General features: G+C 34.9%; 1 protein-coding gene and 1 pseudogene across 1 annotated transcript; one reads left to right on the top strand and one right to left on the bottom strand.

Annotated features, from left to right (window-relative positions):
- Positions 1–2,267: 2,267 nt before the first annotated feature.
- LOC117910160 (beta-amyrin 28-monooxygenase-like) lies at positions 2,268–3,649 on the top strand. The gene is made up of 3 exons (XM_034824215.1): positions 2,268–2,703; positions 2,999–3,186; positions 3,272–3,649. Exons 1-3 carry the CDS (start codon positions 2,316–2,318, stop codon positions 3,578–3,580), a joined length of 885 nt encoding a protein of 294 aa, XP_034680106.1. The 5' UTR covers positions 2,268–2,315; the 3' UTR covers positions 3,581–3,649.
- A 13,354-nt stretch (positions 3,650–17,003) lies between these two features.
- Positions 17,004–17,912, bottom strand: LOC117910158 (annotated as a pseudogene).
- Positions 17,913–20,277: the final 2,365 nt, after the last annotated feature.

The raw sequence follows: 20,277 nt of genomic DNA, 5'->3' as shown, positions 1-20,277 counted from the left end.
TCATTGATTGCCATGGCAATGACAAAGGGTAGGGATAAGATACTAAGACGCATTAATTTCATTGAGGGACCCTTCCCCTGAGTGCTTGCTATTGGGACAATCATTTCATCACCACTTCCTTTTTTGTCAAAATGCAGCCCAACATGTTCTATTCCAAATTTCCTTTTTAGGCAGCCGTTTTTTTATACTATGAGGAGTCATATATGGAGAAGTCACAACCAATGAAAAGTACTCATGTGATATGTCATTTTTATACTTAAGCAATGGTATCAATTTTTTTTATTTTTTATTATTTACTAGAATACCATGTTTTATATTTAAATTTTGTTTCTTTGTACTTTTATCCCACTTAAATACTTTTGAGAGTTTTTCTAAGAATTCTTTTTAATTGAAGTGTTTTAAGCATATATATATATATATATATATATATATATATTAAAAATAATCTATTAAGTAAACATCACAAGTAATTTTCATTTTTTCTTAAATATTTTGAAAATTTTATCAAATACTAAATAGGTGTTTGGCAAACCAACTTAATAACTTAAAAAAAAAAAAATCTTCAATCCACATCTTTATTTTATTTTTTACCCTTATTTGTCTTATTTATCTTCACGATCTCTTTTACTGCTTCAAAACCTCCATTATTATTCAATTTTTTTGTCCAAATTATAATTTATGGGGATAAATATATTAATTTGATGATTTAAAATAAATTTAAAGTTAATTTTATCAAATAACTTGAATACTTAAAATAAGAATTAAATCATAAGTTTTAAGTTAACAACTTAAGTATAATTTAACTTAAAGTCAATTTAAGTTATTAAGTAATAAGTATTATGTTTTACTAAATACCCACCGTTTTTTTTTTTTTAGAAAAACTTTTTTCTCCGTGTTTTATTAAAGATTTTTCTAACTTTTTTAAAGTGTTTTTTTTTAAGTTTTATCAAATACCTCATTTTTTAAATATATATATATATATATATATATATATATATATATATATATATATATTAAACTTATAATTAGTGGGTATTCGGTAAACCAACTTAATAATTTAATTTAAGTCACTAAATATATTGCGTATGTTTGGTAAAATAACTTAATGGTATAACTTAAGGTTAAAAACAATTTTAAGTAATAAGTAAAAATAATTAACTTATTTTTAAGTTCATATCTTTATTTTACCTTTTTACCCTCATTTACTCCTGAAATCTTTGCAATTTCACGAGCTTCACTATTACTCAACCTCCTCTATCCTAATTATAATTTATGATGATAAATATGTCAATTTAATGGTGTAAAATAAACTTTAAGTTAATTTTATCAAACAAACTTAATACTTAAAGTAAGAATTAATTAATAAATTTTATGTCAACAACTTAAGTATAATTAAAGTCAACTTAAGTTATTAAGTAATAAATATTAAATTTTACCAAACACCCTTTTAGTTTTTTTTTGAAATAACTGTTGGGTAGAGTCTTACTCTTATTTAAGTTTTTTTTTTTTCCATCAATGATCTTGATTAGTCATACATATCCACACTTGATATTAAGAGTTGATTTTCCTTTGATGACATGGGAACAACCTTTTTGAGCTTTACTAACTAAAGATAAGCATTAAACGGTTGTTGTGAGACACAGACATTTGGAGCCCTTCCACTTGCCTACATATACCCCAGAAGTTGGCGTTAGGTTTTCCATCTTCAAACTCTCCTTTTGCCCATCTTTTATCATTGAATAACAGACATGGATCTCTTCTTTTCATATCTACTATACTTTGTACTCCTCATATCACTTCCAATAGTCTTCCTTATTACTTACAGGCACAAATCCTCCAATCCAAACCTTCCCCCTGGGACAATGGGATGGCCAATCATAGGAGAAACTTTGGAATTTGCTTTGGCTTGTCAAGGGGGGAATCCGGAGAGATTCTTGAACGATAGAATGAACAAGTACTCCCCTCAAGTGTTCAAGACCTCCTTATTGGAAGCGAACATGGCTGTGATGTGCGGAGCTTCGGGGAACAAGTTTCTTTTCTCCAACGAGGACAAACTTGTAGTCTCATGGTGGCAGCGTTCAATGAAGAAGATTTTGTGCTTCCCATCTGTCTTCAATGAAACTTTAACAAGAGATAACTTCAGACCCCCTACCTTCCTTCCTGAATTTCTCAAGCCAGAAGCTCTCCAACACTACATAGTCACCATGGATTTGATGGCAAGTGAACACATTGAGCTGAGTTGGTCTCCTAATAGAGAGGTACTGGTTTTTCCGCTTGCAAGGAAGTACAGCTTTGCGTTGGCTTTCCGGCTCTTTATGAGCATTGCAGATCCTGAGTATGTTGAGATGATTTGTCATCACTTCCAGATTTTGAACGAAGGATTCCTTTCTGTGCCTATAGATATTCCTGGGACGACATTCAACCGTGCTCTCAAAGCCAGCAAATTCATTCACAATGAGCTTCTAGCAATCATCAGAAAGCGAAAAATGGAGTTAGAGCAGAAGGGAGACTCTGCTACTAGAGACCTACTGTCTCACATGCTCTTAGCATCAGATGAAAACTGTAATGTTAAGAGTGAGATGGAGATCAGTACTCAAGTTATTTGTCTGCTTTTTGCTACCCATCACACCACAAGTTCTGTCATCACATTCATCCTCAAGTACCTGGCCGAGTTCCCTGATGTCTATAGCAAAGTCTTAAAAGGTAATACCTAAAAAACCGGCTTTGTCTCCTTTCTTTTGAATCCATTTCAAGCTTACATGCATTGTTGTTTGATAGTGTTTTCATTTGAAGTGTTTTTAAAAAAATGTTTTTAGGTGAGATATCAAGTATTTGTCTTTTCTTTCGTCTTTGCCTTGATCCATGGGGTAGGTGAATAGATTCGTTGACGAAAAATTTTAAAAATTTTAAGATAGTTTTTCTTCCTCATCTTTCCCCAACTATTGTGAAGGGTTGTTCATTAGACCAAATTTAAAATTAATTTTTTTTTATTCAATAGAGCAAATGGAGATTGCAGAGAGCAAAGGTCCGGAAGGATTTCTGAAGTGGGATGACATTCAAAAGATGAAATATACTTGGAATGTGGCAAATGAAACAATGAGGCTAACCCCACCTGTGCAAGGAACTTTTAGAGAAGCCATAACTGACTTCACCTATGCAGGTTTTACAATTCCAAAGGGATGGAAGGTATGTCATAGATAAAGTGCTGTTTTGTAAAATCAAATTGTGTGTTGTACACTCATGAAACTTACTGCAAAATTTTGTCCTGCAGATGCATTGGAATGTAAATACAACACATAGAGATCCCAAGTATTTTCCTGATCCCGAGGAATTCAATCCCTCGAGGTTTGAAGGAAAAGGGCCTCAACCATTCACTTTTGTGCCTTTTGGGGGAGGGCCTCGGATGTGCCCCGGAAGGGAATATGCTCGAGCGCAGGTACTTGCATTCATACATAATGTGGTGACAAGATTCAAATGGGAGAAAGTAGATCCCTGTGAAAAGGTTGCATATAATCCATCACCCATTCCTTCCAAGGGCTTCCCAATTCGCCTCCAGCCTCTACAAAATGGATTTATTTAAGATTTGGTTACTTAAGAAGCTATATTTGTGGTGCATTTGAATGTTTCAATAAGATGGCTGTATGCATAAGTTTCAGTTCCTGCAAAATAAAGTGGACAACTAATATAGCAAAAAAAATTAAAAAAAAAATTGAAATGTATTAATTCCAATAATCAACAAAAGGGTGTGTTGTTGGGAAGTGTCCCAAATTCCTAATTAGTATAGATTCCTTTTTGTAAAGAATATTATATAGAATATTTCCTAAGTTGATATATTATTGTAATATTAGATTTTCTTATAGAATAAAAAAGTTTATTGGAATATCTCTATAAATATTTTAGGTCATGAGAGGAAAATGTTATGAGATAGAGATGATTCTATAGAGACCATACGAGGTGGATAGAGATGTGAGGGAGAACCATACAAGGTGGATAGAGATGTAAGAGAAAACGAGAGATACCCGGTGGAACGAGAGAGCTTATGGTAGGATATGGATACAAAGAGTAGAGGAATATGATATGTTTGGAGAACTCAATACTTGTATCTAGTTCTATCATTTGTAATGTTGTCTATTGTATAGTGGAAAGATTCTCTCCTCTGTAGATGTAGGCGTGTTTGGTCGAACCACGTTAAAATCTCGTGTACCATGTGAGTAATTATTTTATATTTATGTTCTTGAATGGTATTAGAGCTTTTGCTAGCACAACATGTACAATTTTTTTATAGATTCCTTTAAAATATAGAAAAAAAAATTTGAAATGTATTAATTCCAATAATCAACAAAAGGACATGTTGTTGGAAAGTGCCCCAAATTCCTAATTAGTATAAAAGATTAAAAAAAAAGGAATCAATTATGCTTAGAAACTAAAATTATAAAAGTATCTAAACTAAATAGATAAGTTAAACTAAATCAAAGTAAACTAAAAACATGAACTTTCAAATATAGAATCAATTTTGTTAATGAACTAAAATTTATAAAAGTGTCTAAACTAACTAGATGAATTAAACTAAATCAAAGTAAACTAAAAACATGAACTTTTAAACATGAAATCAATTTTATTAATGAACTAGAATTATAAAAATATCTAAACTAACTAAAATAAACCAAATTAAATCAAAGCAAAAAGAAAAATATGAACTTTCAACATAGAATCAATTTTATTAATGAACTAAAATTTATAAAAACACCTAGACTAATTAAAATGGACCAAATTAAATCAAGGCAAACTAAAAACATGAATTTACAAACATAGAATCAATTTTATTAATGAACTAATATTACAAAAATACCTAAACTGAATAGATGAATGAAACTCAATCAAAGTAAACTAAAAGCCTGAACTTTCAAATATAGAATCAATTTTATTAATGAACTAAAACTATAAAAGTACTTAAACTAATTAAAATGAACCAAATTAAATTAAAGCAAACTAAAAACGTGAGCTTTCAAACATGTTATTAATTTCATTAATGAACTAAAATTATAAAAGTACCTAAACTAATTAAAATAAACCAAATTAAATGAAAGCAAACTAAAAGTATGAACTTTCGAACGTAGAATCAATTTTATCAATGATCTAAAACTACGAAAGTATTTAAACTAAATAGATGAATTAAATTTAATCAAAGTAGACTAAAAACGTGATTTTTTTCACATAAAATTGATTAAATAAAAAAAATTAGAAACTCACAAACACATCTAAACTAAAAAAAGAAATCAACACTAAACTAAATGGGAATGAAAAATAAGAACTTTATCATGTAGAATCAATTAAAACTAATTATAAAAACATCTAAACTAATAAAATAAATTAAAATTAAACTACAATAAAATTTTAAAAAAGAACTTACCTTCAAGAATGCATGTTGCTGTGTCTTGTTGGAGAATGGTGCGGCCTATGTGCTTCCCTTGCTTGTCAAGTGAATGCTTGATGGCTCCCCCTCTATCATGAAGGCGCAGCCCGCCTGTGCATGATTTTGCACCAATATGTGAGCGTGATCTTTTAGGTGCAGTCCCCTTGAATCATGGATGGGGCTGTGCATCTTTTACTTGAACCCGTGTGAGTGGACTGTGTCTTTTCCTCCTCAAGGTGCGTGTTGGTGTCTTTCAATAATGATGCAACCTTTTTGTATGGTGGATCGTACCTCTAGTGTGTGTGTTGGGAAGGATTCCCAATGGTGTTGTTGCATCTCCTCTAATGGACAGCCTGTTCATGAACATGGATGATCGTCCTTCTTTAATGTGTGGGCTGCTTTATCTTCCCACCTTGCAGCCGTGGTGGAGAACAAACCACACACCATAATTTCTGGGGTCTTGCTACGGTACCGAAAAGTGCTTTTCGGTACCATACCCACTTTTTTGGGCTAATAGGGCAGAGACACATGGCATGCTAAATGAAAAAAAAAAAAAAAAACCTCTTCTTCAAGTCACCCAACCGGTTGCCATGGGAAATAATCTCATGCAACACACATTGTTACATTTATTACATTAACCAATTATAAATTTGTTTAATATAATTATTTTGTTTAGGAAATTTTTTTTATGAAACAGAAAAATAAAGAAAATTTTGAAAAAATAAATTACTGTTTATTTATTTTTGTACTATAAAGTGATTAAACCCCACATAAAAATTAAATTTAAAATAAATAAAAAAAATTATAAAGAATTTGGTGATATAATTTATAAATTAAGGAAGAGTAAATTTAATTTATTTTAAGATCAAATAATTTGTTGACAAAAATTTGACGAATATTTGATGTATGAAAAGCAATATAATTGGTTTATGAAGTTAAAAAAATGGGAAAACTAGAACTAAATTTTATAAAATATATATTAAATTAAAATTAAATTAGTTGTGTACTAATTATTAATTGAGAATATACGATTAAATTATTTCTTAGCTTTTCAAAAAGATTGGTTGAAATATTGAAAATACGAAAAAGGTATAATTACTAACAATATGGAAATCCAAACCCCTCACATATTTTTTCGGTAAATTTTCATTTTGAATTTTTCGATCCATTTCACACCCTCAAAATGTACTGAATTTTTTGGTATTTTTTTATTTTTGATTTGGATTTTTCCGGAAATCATTTGACCACCCTAAGTGTAATGAACTTATTTAAACAATATCCAAGCCATATTAAGTTCCAAAAAAGTTTAAAAACTTCAAACAAGTGGAGAATCTGGAGGGTACGAAGTATATGAGAATTCCTCACATTCTTCGTACCCTTGTTAATTTTTTAGTATTTTTGGATTTGGATTTTTCCGGAAATCATTTCACCACCTCCTAAGTGTAACGAACCTATTTAAACAACATCCAAGCCATATGATGTCCCAAAAAATTTTCAAAACTCCAAAGAAGTGGAGAATTGGGAGGGTACGAACAATGTGAGGATTCCTCACATTCTTCGTACCCTTGTGAATTTTTTAGTATTTTTGGATTTGGATTTTTTTGGAAGTCATTTCACCACCTCCTAAGTGTAAGGAACCTATTTAAACAACATCCAAACCATATGATGTCCCAAAAAATTTTCAAAACTCCAAAGAAGTGGAGAATTGGGAGGGTACGAACAATGTGAGGATTCCTCACATTCTTCGTACCCTTGTAAATTTTTTAGTATTTTTGGATTTGGATTTTTCTGGAAATCATTTCACCACCTTCTAAGTGTAACGAACCTATTTAAACAACATCCAAGCCATATGATGTCCCAAAAAATTTTAAAAACTCCAAAGAAATGGAGAATTGGGAGGGTACAAACAATGTGAGGATTCCTCACATTCTTCGTACCCTTATGAATTTTTTAGTATTTTTTGATTTGGATTTTTTCATAAATCATTTCACCTCCTCCTAAGTGTAACGAACCTATTTAAACAACATCCAAGCCATATGATGTCCCAAAAATTTTTAAAAACTCCAAAGAAGTGGAGAATTGGGAGGGTACGAACAATGTGAGGATTCCTCACATTCTTCATACCCTTGTGAATTTTTTAGTATTTTTGGATTTGCATTTTTCCGGAAATCATTTCACCACCTCCTAAGTGTAATGAACCTATTTAAACTACATCCAAACCATATGATGTCCCAAAAAATTTTCAAAACTCCAAAGAAGTGGAGAATTGGGAGGGTACGAACAATGTGAGGATTCCTCACATTCTTCGTACCCTTGTGAATTTTTTAGTATTTTTGGATTTGGATTTTTACGGAAATCATTTCACCACCTCCTAAGTGTAAAGAACCTATTTAAACAACATCCAAGCCAAATGATGTTCTAGAAAATTTTAAAAACTCCAAAGAAGTGGAGAATTGGGGGGGTACGAACAATGTGAGGATTCCTCACATTCTTCGTACCCTTGTGAATTTTTTAGTATTTTTGGATTTGGATTTTTCCGGAAATCATTTCACCACCTTCTAAGTGTAACGAACCTATTTAAACAACATTCAAGCCATATGATGTCCCAAAAAATTTTAAAAACTCAAAAGAGGTGGAGAATTCGTACCCTTGTGAATTTTTTAGTATTTTTGGATTTGGATTTTTTCGGAAATCATTTCACCACCTTCTAATTGTAAGGAACCTATTTAAACAACATCCAAGCCATATGATGTCCCAAAAAATTTTAAAAACTCAAAAGAAGTGGAGAATTGGGAGGGTACGAACAATGTGAGGATTCCTCACATTCTTCGTACCCTTGTGAATTTTTTAGTATTTTTGGATTTGGATTTTTTTGGAAATCATTTCACCACCTCCTAAGTGTAAGGAACCTATTTAAACAACATCCAAGCCATATGATGTCCCAAAAAATTTTAAAAACTCCAAAGAAGTGGAGAATTGGGAGGGTACGAACAATGTGAGGATTCCTCACATTCTTCGTACCATTGTGAATTTTTTAGTATTTTTGGATTTGGATTTTTCCGGAAATCATTTCACCACCTCCTAAGTGTAATGAACCTATTTAAACAACATTCAAACTATATGATGTCCCAAAAAAATAATGACACATAAGGGTGACAACAAGACCAAAGATTAAGCGGGTTTTTCGAACTTTATAGGGCAATATATTTTATCATTACAAATAAAAAATCACAAAAAACAAAATTATTACAAAGCACCTTTCAAATATATTAGTGTGACTACAAACATGTATGATGAAGCATCGAGTGGTTTGAACCATTGTGTTTCAAGCAATTTAATACTCATCTTCTACGATCTCCTCTTCTCATAATAATTAGCACAACTATAATATGCAATATGAATGTTTTCATTAAAATATTTTTGTGTACATATTCTCTTGCATCAATTTAACATACCCTATTGGAATGAATCAATCATCTTCTAGGTAAACACCATGTAGTTTCTTTGAAATTATTTATAACGGTCTATTTTATATAGATATTATCTATATTATATCCAAAATAGATAACATTTAAATTGTATCATGGTGGTCAAGCAATTTGACCAAAAGTGAGGCAAAAAATATTGAATGGTGACTTTAAGATGTGATGCGCATTGGAAGTAACTAATGAATTATATAACCTTATGCTACCACCATATGCATTAATTTTTGTACCTTTGTTGGTTTTTGTTAGTTTCTTCCAATCCCACATAGTCGTTCCAAAATTGACTTGTTTAAAAAATGTCAATACTTATGTTGAATCCTCATTTAAGGGGTTATTGAGATTTGATCCTTTTTCTTCAATAGGCCATCAAGTATTTTTTGGATAATTGGAATTAGGAGGTGCAATTTAGGCAAGTTGTCATGACTTAAGCCAACCTTAATTTGGATAAGGTTCGACAATTATTTATAATCTTTGGGTACAATTTGTTATTTCCAAACTTAATTCAGGTGAAATACAAATAAAAATTCGAACAACCCAAACCTAATCCAAATCCAACCGTGGAAATTTGAACATCATTATTTTCTAAGATTAATTTTATTCACCTCACTTAAATTTAATATAGATATAATTAATTACTATTAATTTAATATTTTATCAAGTATTTCCTCTTCCTTTTATCATTTATTAATTTCATTCCGCTCTCATTTTATTCAAAGTAAGTGAAATTTCTCATCTTGTCATGTTAGTCTCCTAAATAGAGTAAATATCATGGAATGCCATGAAAGGGACATGATATTCCATATATACCAAGAATTATAAAAATGAATTTTTAAATAATTATTTTGCACCCAATCAATGGAGGGCGCGTGGCTCATTTGATATGTCCAAGTGTGTTTTAAACTTACGAGAAATGAAATCGAAATTCTACGGAGCTTGACTACTTTGTCATCATAATGTACAAGGATGTCGTAATTACTAAATACATAAATGTTCGTGCATTCCAAGATCAAAATTTGAAGACTTGAAGTTGGATTAAGAGGTTTTAAATACTTATAATCATTATGACTCATTTATTTAGTTTGTATGGATAACCTATGAGGATTGAAACCCAAATTGTATAGACCTTGACTTCTTATTCATCACAATGTACGAGGATGTCATGATTACTCAATAGATGATTGTTCGAGCATTACAAGATCACAATTTGAAGACTTGAAGTTGGATTAAGAGGTTTCTAATGCTTATAATATTTAGTTTGTGTAAATGTATTTTCAATATGGATGAGTAAACATTCAGCTATACTCATCCCTATACATACATTTTCAATTATAAAATTCATGTCACTTACACCAAACAAATTTTATTTCCTATGCATATACTACCTGATAGAGTTGACCACCATGTTAGTCGAGTGTCATTACATTGACCATCGTCTTTAACATTATTCCCATTGGATTATCCCTACCTTGTGTGCTACTGTTTTTGAAATTCCGTGTAAGGACACAAATTCCACCTTAAGGCCTTCAATTCCACCTTTATTATTAACGCACCTTCTCATAAAATATATAACCACTTGCACGCAACTAAAGGTTGGGTTATATGGATGTTCGTTTACCACAATGATGTCCCTTCAAAGAAAGAGCAATTACATGTAGCAAAATACCAAATGGCCTATCAATACACGAATCTATGGAGGAATCCAAACAAATTACAACTTATACAAGGAAATATGAACCGGTCGACCGGTTATCTTCTACCGGTTTCCTACTTATCTCAACCGGTAGCCACTGCCCCTTTGACAATGCAGCAACCAAAAGGGGCAGTGGCTACCGGTTGAGATAAGTATGCAACCGGTAGAAGATAACCGGTCGACTGGTTCATACACTTCATTTTATTTTCATTTAGGTATGTGATATGGCGATGAGATCAAGACATAGGCTTACCCACAAACAAGCTCACATCAAACACCAAACAATACTAATGTGATCCTTAAAAAACCCAACCTTATCATGTATATATCTCAAAAGAGTTGCATAATCACGAACCAAGCCCTTAACAACCAAGGTCTCCACGTTAACTTTTGCTTATGCCTCGCACCCTAATATGACTCTTCATAATAAACTAGGTTCGGCAAGCTCAACATCTATAGAAAACTACATCACTATAGATAATTCATAAAAAACAAACAACTTAACCTTTGAAGTTTGGTCCTTCAAACAGAGGAGCAAGACAAGAAACAAGCACTCAAATAATCATCATTTCTATTTACCCTTCTCCTTAAAAATAACATCCACTCTTCAAACTCTTTATCTAATAAGAAGCGAAGGTTAAAGGGCATTCCCGTGATTGTAAGACTTCCATCAAATGTTCATATAGTAGTTTATAGAGTTTTAAGGTTCCATAAAAAACTTTTGAGACTGACAGGAGTAAATATGATTCCAATTTTCACCAGAGTTGCCTTTGAAAGAAAGCATTGTAGGGTTCATTTGGAATGTTGGAATATGAAATAGGAATTTGGAAATTCATTCCATTTCTCATTCATTAATTTGCTTAGCATATAACTAGAAATAGGAATAGGAATAAAAAATTCATTTTCAAGAAAATTAAAACCCGGTCTTCTAAGAATTTTGATTCTTCTCTTGCACATACGGTATAATGATTCACCTACATGTTCATTCTCATTCTATTCCTATTCCTGCATGCCAAATGGACCCACTCCTGAGTCGTGCTTTAACATAATGTCACGACAACCCTATAATTCTAAGGCTCGATCAAATGGTCAGTTAAACAGTAACAGCTATAATACCTGCACCACCATTGGACCAGCTGCTACAAGCAGCAGCTGCACGGTTGTCATGGATGCTAAGCTGCTTTCTGAGCTTTGCAAGAAGAGAGGACTGTTTCTGGTTACGCTCCCTCCTTCGTTTCACATTCTGATCCTCTTGAAGTAGTTCTTGAATCCTTGCGGTGCTTTGCGCACTGAGAACCAATGTATAAACAATTGCAGTTTTTTTTAATGAAAAAAAATTCAAACGGGAAAGGAGAAGATATTGAATAATTAAGGTAGTGTTTAAGTGTCAGCTTCATGATGTGTTAAATGCAAAGACACCATTCATCATGCAACCAATTCATGTAAAAATTCTTTAAGATACTAGTTCACTCCCCCCCCCCCCCCCCCCCCTCTCTCACAACCTGTCAAGAGGATAGAATATATATTTTTCCTTTTTATTCTTTAGATGTTCTTCATGCATGCTGATGGAGAATGGTGTAATTTTTTTCCCATAAAACTCATTCTCTGCTAGAAATGGAGCCAAAATAAATTCCATAACATATATAATTTCTATGTAACAGCTAAAGATACTTCAATATCTTTGTATTGTGCTCATATTCCATCACTAGGAATGCAGAGGCATCAATAGAATTGAAGTGAGTGGTATGTGGAACCTAGGTAGTGAGTTAGTTCCAGGTTAGGGAATTACAGGTGGCGGGAGATTTCTTGGAATTGATTTTATGAGGTGCAATATAACTAAGGTGGAAAAGATGAGAGCAGGATGAATCATTGAAGGATTCTAAATGTGGCTAGTCCTTACTCCTTACTCCCATCTTTATTGCCTAGCATATGTGCTGCATCCTGGCATAAATGTTGGCCTCTTAGGAAACAATATTTCTATAGTTGATTAGCTATTTGGGTAGCAAGAGGGTCTAGGGAGTTCTGAATTGCCTTCTTTCTTATATGTTCTGTTTTAGTTTCCCTAATCTGAGTATTCACTCTCTTTTACATGATTTGTACCCTCTTGGCCACTTCCTCTGAGAGTTTATGCTATCTATAAAAAAATATACCAACACAAACAACCAAAAGTATTCCGATAGTAAAGCATTCATATTTCCTCTTTTTGATAACATATATATTAAGGTTTTTAGAGAATTGTGTGTTTCCATATGGCAAAGAGTACCAACCTGACAGAACTGTATAACTGATTAAGCATATCTTCCTTGGAAATATCTACTTGGCAAAGGACAACTGCCTGCTCAATCACAACAGGTAATAAAGAATACTAAGAGAACTTCCTTGATTTATGTGTTTCCATAATGGATTGAAGAAAACAAAATACATGTGTTTTTGACACTCATCGCCCGGTCACGACCGGACAGGCTCAACCGGTCGACCGGTTCCTACATTCATTTCCTATGATTTCAAGTCTTCCAAGCGTCTCGCTCATGTATCCATTTGGTCCTTTGATGAATTTTTGAGTTTATACTTGAGATTCTTAAACATTTAAAACAATTAGTCACTTAACCATCGTTTGTTATCATCAAAACCTGATTAGGGGCACCCTTGGGCTAACAATCTCCCCCTTTTTTATGATGACAAACCTTGTTATCTAGGAGAGAAGAAATCTCCCCCTCAATCCAAACATGGATCAATTAAAGCGAAAATTTTAAATGACATGCAAAATTTCAATAGGACAAAATGTGAATTATGAAAATATCATATCATATATAATAATATCGCATATACACAACACAAGACTAATGATATGGAAATGTCATATAGAAACATCATAAAGAAACGAAGAGGGGGGGGGGGGTCTCGAAGATATCAAGGCAGAGGTGGAGGAAACACTGAGCGAAGGTAGGCCATCATCTCCTCATGCTGCTGATCCATACGCTCCTCAAGATGCCCAAGTCTCTGATCGAGATGCTCAAACTGAGAGGTGAAGCCGGTCTGATACTTATTTATACGATCCTCCATAGAGTGGAAATGAGTATCATTGACGATTGCAAACTCCTCCATACGAGTCTCGAGAGAACTGATCTGAGCGGATAAATCCATCCAAGGTGCATGATCAGGTGTGTGAGGTGCCTGAAATGGTATCTCTGCATGAGAAGGCTCAGATGGTCCAGCTGTGTATGCCGGCTCAGATATCATCGGCTCAGGAGGAGGAATGTCACACTCAGGCATGCTCTGCTCAAAGTCCCTCTAAGGGTCTAGCCCACCCTCTATCTCTCGAGTCTCGGCCTCCTCCTCATCTTCAGGATGCATCTGTCCCTGCCCTTGGTCCTGTGCCGATGGTCGCTCAGCTCTCCTGATGCAAGAGCCATCAGGGGTCTTCTCAAACTTCATCCGCCCTAGAGACTGCTCGTCATATGTGTCATACGTGGTTGGGGCCTCGAAATCTGTCTCGCGGCTCAAATCAACCTTGGTATCCTTGAATACTCTCGTGAGGAAGCGACCATAGGGGAGCACACGGGTCTTGCTCTCACAGCAAGATATCATATGCATCATCATCAGGTACCCGACATGAATCCGTCTCCCTGTCAAAATGGAATCCACTATGAAAGCCTCGAGGTAGGATACCTCATCTTGATGTCCACCGTGTGGCAACAGAATGGAGCAGACCATGTGATGCAGGATACGGCTGATCACTGTCAGGCTATGTACAGAGGGTTTCCCCATCCCCTGGGCATCAACAAGTCCACACAGCCTCTGAATAGCCTCTCTGGGCTTAAATCCCGGCACCGTGGGCCACACCTTGGACTCATACACCCTGAGTCCAACTGATGGTATATCGAAAATCCGGCAAATGCTCTCCTGACTCAAGGTGATCTCAACTCCTCTGATAGTGGAAGTGATCGGTCCTCCAACCCCGTAGGTCACCCGTGAGTAGAAAGTGCGAATAAGAGTCAGGAAGATAGGCTCCAAAATAGTCACCACTGGCAGCCATCTCATCCGTCCAAATATCTCCTCAAATCCAAAGTACTTAAGCTGGGAGAAATTGATGCTTCTCCCTGGAACAACTTTCTCCTGGGCGAATTTTTGTTTATATCTCTAGTAGTCTTTGACAGAGCCGAAAAGAGCGGTGTCGTACCTCGCCTTTCGGCGAGCCTCGGACTGATATGGCTGAGATGGCTCAGTAGGCCGCTTACCCTGAGCCCTAGAAGCGACTGACTCTCTCCTAGGCGTCATCCGAAAGGCTGAGATGAAGGAGACGAGGCTGAAGAGAGGGATGCACACACACCTGAAAGCCCTCAAGCGCGGGAAGACACTGACGCAGGCTCTGACGTGCCAACTGAGGAAGAAATCGCCCAAATGCGAAGCCTAGAGTCCCAAAATCCAAAACCCTAGCCTCCACAATCCAATCCGTACCTCTCAGAAGGTTGTAATGACGTAAAAAAACCCTTGAGGGCAGTTGGAACGGCACAAGGGTTGAAGAACCAAAAGAAATGGGTGAGAAACTGAGGCGCAGGAGGCGCTTTAAATTCTCACCCCCGACGAACCGGTCAACCGGTTTGTAACCCGGTCGACCGCTTGGTCGACGGTCAACACGGTCAACGCATCGATTTTTGGCCATTTCCTTGTCTCGTGATCCTCCCCCTACCCTTTTCAGTTGAAATCCCCAATTTTTGTCTTTACTCACTCTCTTGTAGTTGCTTTGTCAAACTGATTTCATAAGTCATTAATGACCCTAAGAGTTCTCTTCCATAGGTAGCTTGGTCAAATCTTTAGCTTCTTGAATAGCGGTGACCTTTGTTTGCCACTTTGAGGGGAGAGACCGTAATATCTTCATCACCTGTTCGGATTCATTTATGACCCTTCAGGTCAAGTGAAGGGTGAATCTGATTTTAGATACAATTTACCTTTATATTTTAAAATTAAAAAATAAAATGAAAGAGTTTTTTTTTTTTTTTCTTTTTTTCTTCTATTTTCCTTTTATGGACCGCGGTTGAAAGTTGAATCAATGATCACAAAAATTATCAAATATTATGGTATTAGAATTTAAGCAAGACCCAATCAAAATAAAATAAAATTAAAAATAAAATCTAAATAAAAAAGATATAATCTAAATTTTTCTAAATTTGATCTCTATTTATTAAAACTTATCACCAATTTACAATTAACTTGTTTTTTTTTTTTTTTTTTCATATCTTAGTTATTTTTAAAATTTTCATAGAACCACTATCTTATTTTAACTCTCATTTTTTTAATATTTATAAATAATTTTTTCTTTTAACCTTTTTATATAAATTTTAAATTTCATAATTTCTAAATTGATATATTGTTTTTGTTGATTTTCTTATAGATTCTAACTTTAATATTGAAAATTTATTAGTAAACATAAAAAAAAATGACATACAATTGTTTTTAACTACTAATATAATATAAGATTATTACAAACATATATATTGAAGCTTGTTTAGTTTAAAGTTATAGACCTTATGAAAAAATAAACAAAAAAATGAAGAAAAGGCAAAAACAAAAAAAAAAAAAATTTATTAAAAAAAATCATAAAAGACAAATTAATATATGAAAAGAACTAAAATTATTATTATTATTATTATTATTATTATTATTATTATTATTATTGAATTTCAAAAGTGTTAACTTCTTTTCGAACTATATTTATTAATTAAAAAAATAAGTTTTTATGGATACACGAATACCTCGTTATTTTGCAGACATAAAATATTGGTGAGACATAATTAATCAGAACTTTAAAAAAAATGATAGAAAAAAAGTAATATGTATGTAGGGGCTGTTTTATTAAACAAATTGATATTTATGTCAATGATATTAATAAGCCTAAAAGAATAGAGGACAAATTCAAACGAAGCCCCCATCTTAAACTCAGTTCCACTAGGCTTGCTACAACTCAATCCTGCCAAGACCATACACTGTTATACATCCTTGTACATCTTTTGGAAATAAAATCATCCTTACTGTCAAAAGATGTTAGTGAAAGTTGAAAACATAATCTTTTGGTGATCATTTTTATGATTTTTAGTTGAAGATAATGTTGTTTTCATTAGTTGATTAATGAGTCAAAATTTTTCTGAGATTTATAGCAAAGCTCTTTTTCAATCTAGGAAACCATGTGGTTCTTTAGTATTGAAGGAATGCAATCTTGTTTCTATCATAAAATTTTGTGTACATCGAGGGTTGCAGTATACACTTAAAGAATGGAAAAATAAAAAATAAAGAAGAAAAATATGCAACACAGGCACCTCTGAAGAGCTGATTTGGGAGGTGGTGGTTCCTACCTACCAGGGTACATATTTGAATATTTTTCACTTGGAAAAAGCTTTCCAAGCTTTGCAGATAAAATTTAGATCGTACTCATGCTTGTGCTGGGTCTTGATCTCTCATTTGTTAAAAAACTACACTGTAAAGAAGATCGAAACGCCTCGTGGCTAAGAGGCCATGGCCTGTCTGGTAATCTTGGAATGTCAATATCACCTTGCAACATCTTTAGAGCCTCTGCAATGGTAGGTTTAAAAGCCACCATCACATGTGCGCAAAGAATCCCAACGAGAACAAATCTCTCCATGACACCTTTTGGCCCTTCCTTTCTTATGAAGTCGTCAAAAACCTCTTCCGCTTTTCCTGATTTCACAAGCATCCAAGCCCAATCTGTGATCAAAACCATGGAAGAACTTGATGTATCAAACACCTTCCTCCCACTCATAGTTTCAAGAATCACGATCCCAAAGCTGTAAACATCGCTTTTTTCTGTTAATTGTCCATAGAGAGCATACTCTGGTGCTAGATATCCATGTGTACCAGCTACCCTTGTGGTGAGATGAGACTGACCTTCTATACTTTGCTTGGCTAACCCAAAATCTGCCACTTTTGCTTTCATTTCCAAGTCCAAAAGAATGTTAGTCGTCTTTATATCTCGATGATAAATGGCAGGTTTAATTCCATCATGCAAGTAAGCGAGTCCTTTTCCTATGTGAAGAATTATATTCTTTCGCTAAGGCCAAGTTAGTTCCTTCCTGCTATTGCTAGAGTTGAAAAGATGATCACTTAGGTTACCATTCAACATGTAATCACAAACAAGATATCGCCTTTTACCTTTACAGTCGTCACTTGTAACGCAGCAACCCTGAAGAGAAAGAAGGTTCCTATGCCTTATTTTGCTTATGATCTCAACCTCATTGGAAAATTCCTCATCCCCTTGAGAATCCAAATCAAGAATTTATTTCACTGCAACTAAAGTGCCATCAAATGCATTAAAGTTGAACCGGTCGACCGGTTATGTGCAACCGGTTGACCTGTGAACTCGACCGGTAGACACTGGTCATTTCTTGATGCACGCCCCAAAATGGCCAGTGGCTACCAGTTGCAAACCAAGTTGCGATCGGTTGAGGTTGTTTCTCGACCGGTTGACACTGCCAATTTTTTTTGCAAAACCAAAATGGGCACTTGCTACCTGTACCAAAACAAACTACTACCGGTTGATGCATTGCCTCAACCAGTTGAAACTGCCCAAGTTTTATGAAAAAAAAATATAGTAGGCTGACCATATTCGTAGACATTATAGTAGATTAGACCAAGGGAGGAGAATACATACGTTTTATGAGGAACCAATACTCAATATAACCTTCCTAACGCATGATTCTTCTATGATTTTGATGGAAATAGTCATAACCTTCCTTTTGCCATCCGAAACCAGGGATTACAGACTCAATATTCAAAACACAAAAATATTCATGGCACCCAAATGGGAACCTAAATTATGTGATGTCCACCAATAATTTTAAATCTACAGAAGAAGGTTTAAAGAGATGAAAATAACCTATATATCAAGAGCTATAAACAAAATAAGCTAGATATAATATATACATTTAGAAGAAAATACATCATCCATATACCATCATCAGCATTGAGCGAATACATTTACGCCATTTATGTGAATGGTCGATCACTACATCCATAAGTAATACGAGAAGTCATAATTACAAAAGGTCATTTATATTAGCCAAATGTCCAAAAACAGAATGAAAGTTTAATAACTATAAAACTAGTACAAAATGTAGAAGGGGTCATATATGGTCTGGTCCATAAAGCGGGAAGTGGGATTGCAAGAAGACCATCATCTCATCATGCTGGCCTCGTATAACTTGCATACCCTCTTTGACTTCCTCGTGTAAACCATCAATGCAATTCTCCAAAGATGTCAAACATCGGTCATTGGCTAATACAATCTCCTCCAAGCGGGTACCAAGGGAGCTAATCTGGGCATTGAGGTTATCTGATGCCTCAGAGTCGTCCGGTCCAATTAGTGAAGGATGATTTGTTAACGCCCTAGCTCTTTCACCACCTGTTAACAGTATTCGTGTGACATTTGCTTTTGCAAAAGTTCTTCCCTGTACATCCTGATCTTCATATTCTTCATCCTCGAAGGACCCATTGTCTGAAGACACATCAACCTCTGAGGGGGGAACGGAAGACTTCCTTGCCCATGAACCATCTTTCTTCCGAACAAAATGCATGCGCCGAAGTGAAGCCTGATCATATGTATCAAATGATTTGAGTTTTTTCCCGTCTGTCTCATTGCGCAAATTGACATTGAAGTATTTGACAATCTTTGTGATAAACATGCCATAGGGGAGAACTGAATCTTCGTTGATTGAACATGCTTTCATATGTTGGAAAATTATGTAACCAATATTAACCTTTCATTCTGTGAGAATGCTGTCAACCAAAAAAGCCTCCAAGAAAGATACATCATCTCGGTGCCCTCCTTTAGGGATGAAAATGTACGATATCATGTGATGTAGGATACGACTCAACACAGTCAACAAATGAGAAGTTGGTCTACTAGATCTCGGGTAACCACATAGCCTCTGTATAGCTTCTACAAGTTTGAAACCTTCCACCCTTGGCCACTTCTTGGCTTCATACAAACAAACCCCTTCATTTGGAATCTCTAAAATCTGACAAAGTTCAGCAACACCAAAAACGATTTGTACACCGTTAATCGTGGTAGTAATGGGTCCTTCATCTTCGAATGTCATATTGGAGTAGAAACATTTGACAACCTTGGGAAAAAAAAACTCTTTGACGGAGACAATAGGAAGCCAACCCATTCTCGCGAAAAGCACATCGAAATGGAAATAACTGAGCTTTGCAAAATCAATGTTCCTACCCGGGATTACGGTCCGATTCGCAAAGTGAAAATGAAATCGTTGGGCTAGGTCAGGGGTTGCAAACGTAGATTGATCAAAGGTGGCCTTCTTACGAACCTTCGGACTTGCTTCGACGGCCGGCCGTTTTCCTTTGTTGGTGGTGCGTTTTGCTCCATCCAAGGCGTGCTGGTTGCTGTCGCTGGCTTGTTGTCGGTCGAAGGTCTTTTTGTTGGTCCCGCGCATCCTTGATACCGCCGTTCTCTTCCCTTTCCAACCAGTGGAGGATGCTTCGACCGGTGCTCATTTTGGAGCCATGAATATTCCCAATGGCCTTCAGGTATTGTGTGAGGATGAAGAAGACTGAAGTGGAAGACGGACGGGTTCAGGTCTTGCGCGAGGATGAAGAAGAATAGAGTAGAAGACAAAGGGGCTGAGGGTTACAAGTGGTTTGAACATCGGTTGACCTTC

This window comes from Vitis riparia, unplaced genomic scaffold (assembly GCF_004353265.1).
Source record: "Vitis riparia cultivar Riparia Gloire de Montpellier isolate 1030 unplaced genomic scaffold, EGFV_Vit.rip_1.0 scaffold627_pilon_pilon, whole genome shotgun sequence".
Taxonomy (NCBI): domain Eukaryota; kingdom Viridiplantae; phylum Streptophyta; class Magnoliopsida; order Vitales; family Vitaceae; genus Vitis; species Vitis riparia.
The sequence above is the reverse complement of the archived record's forward strand: the minus strand, read 5'-3'. Positions and strand labels throughout refer to the sequence as shown.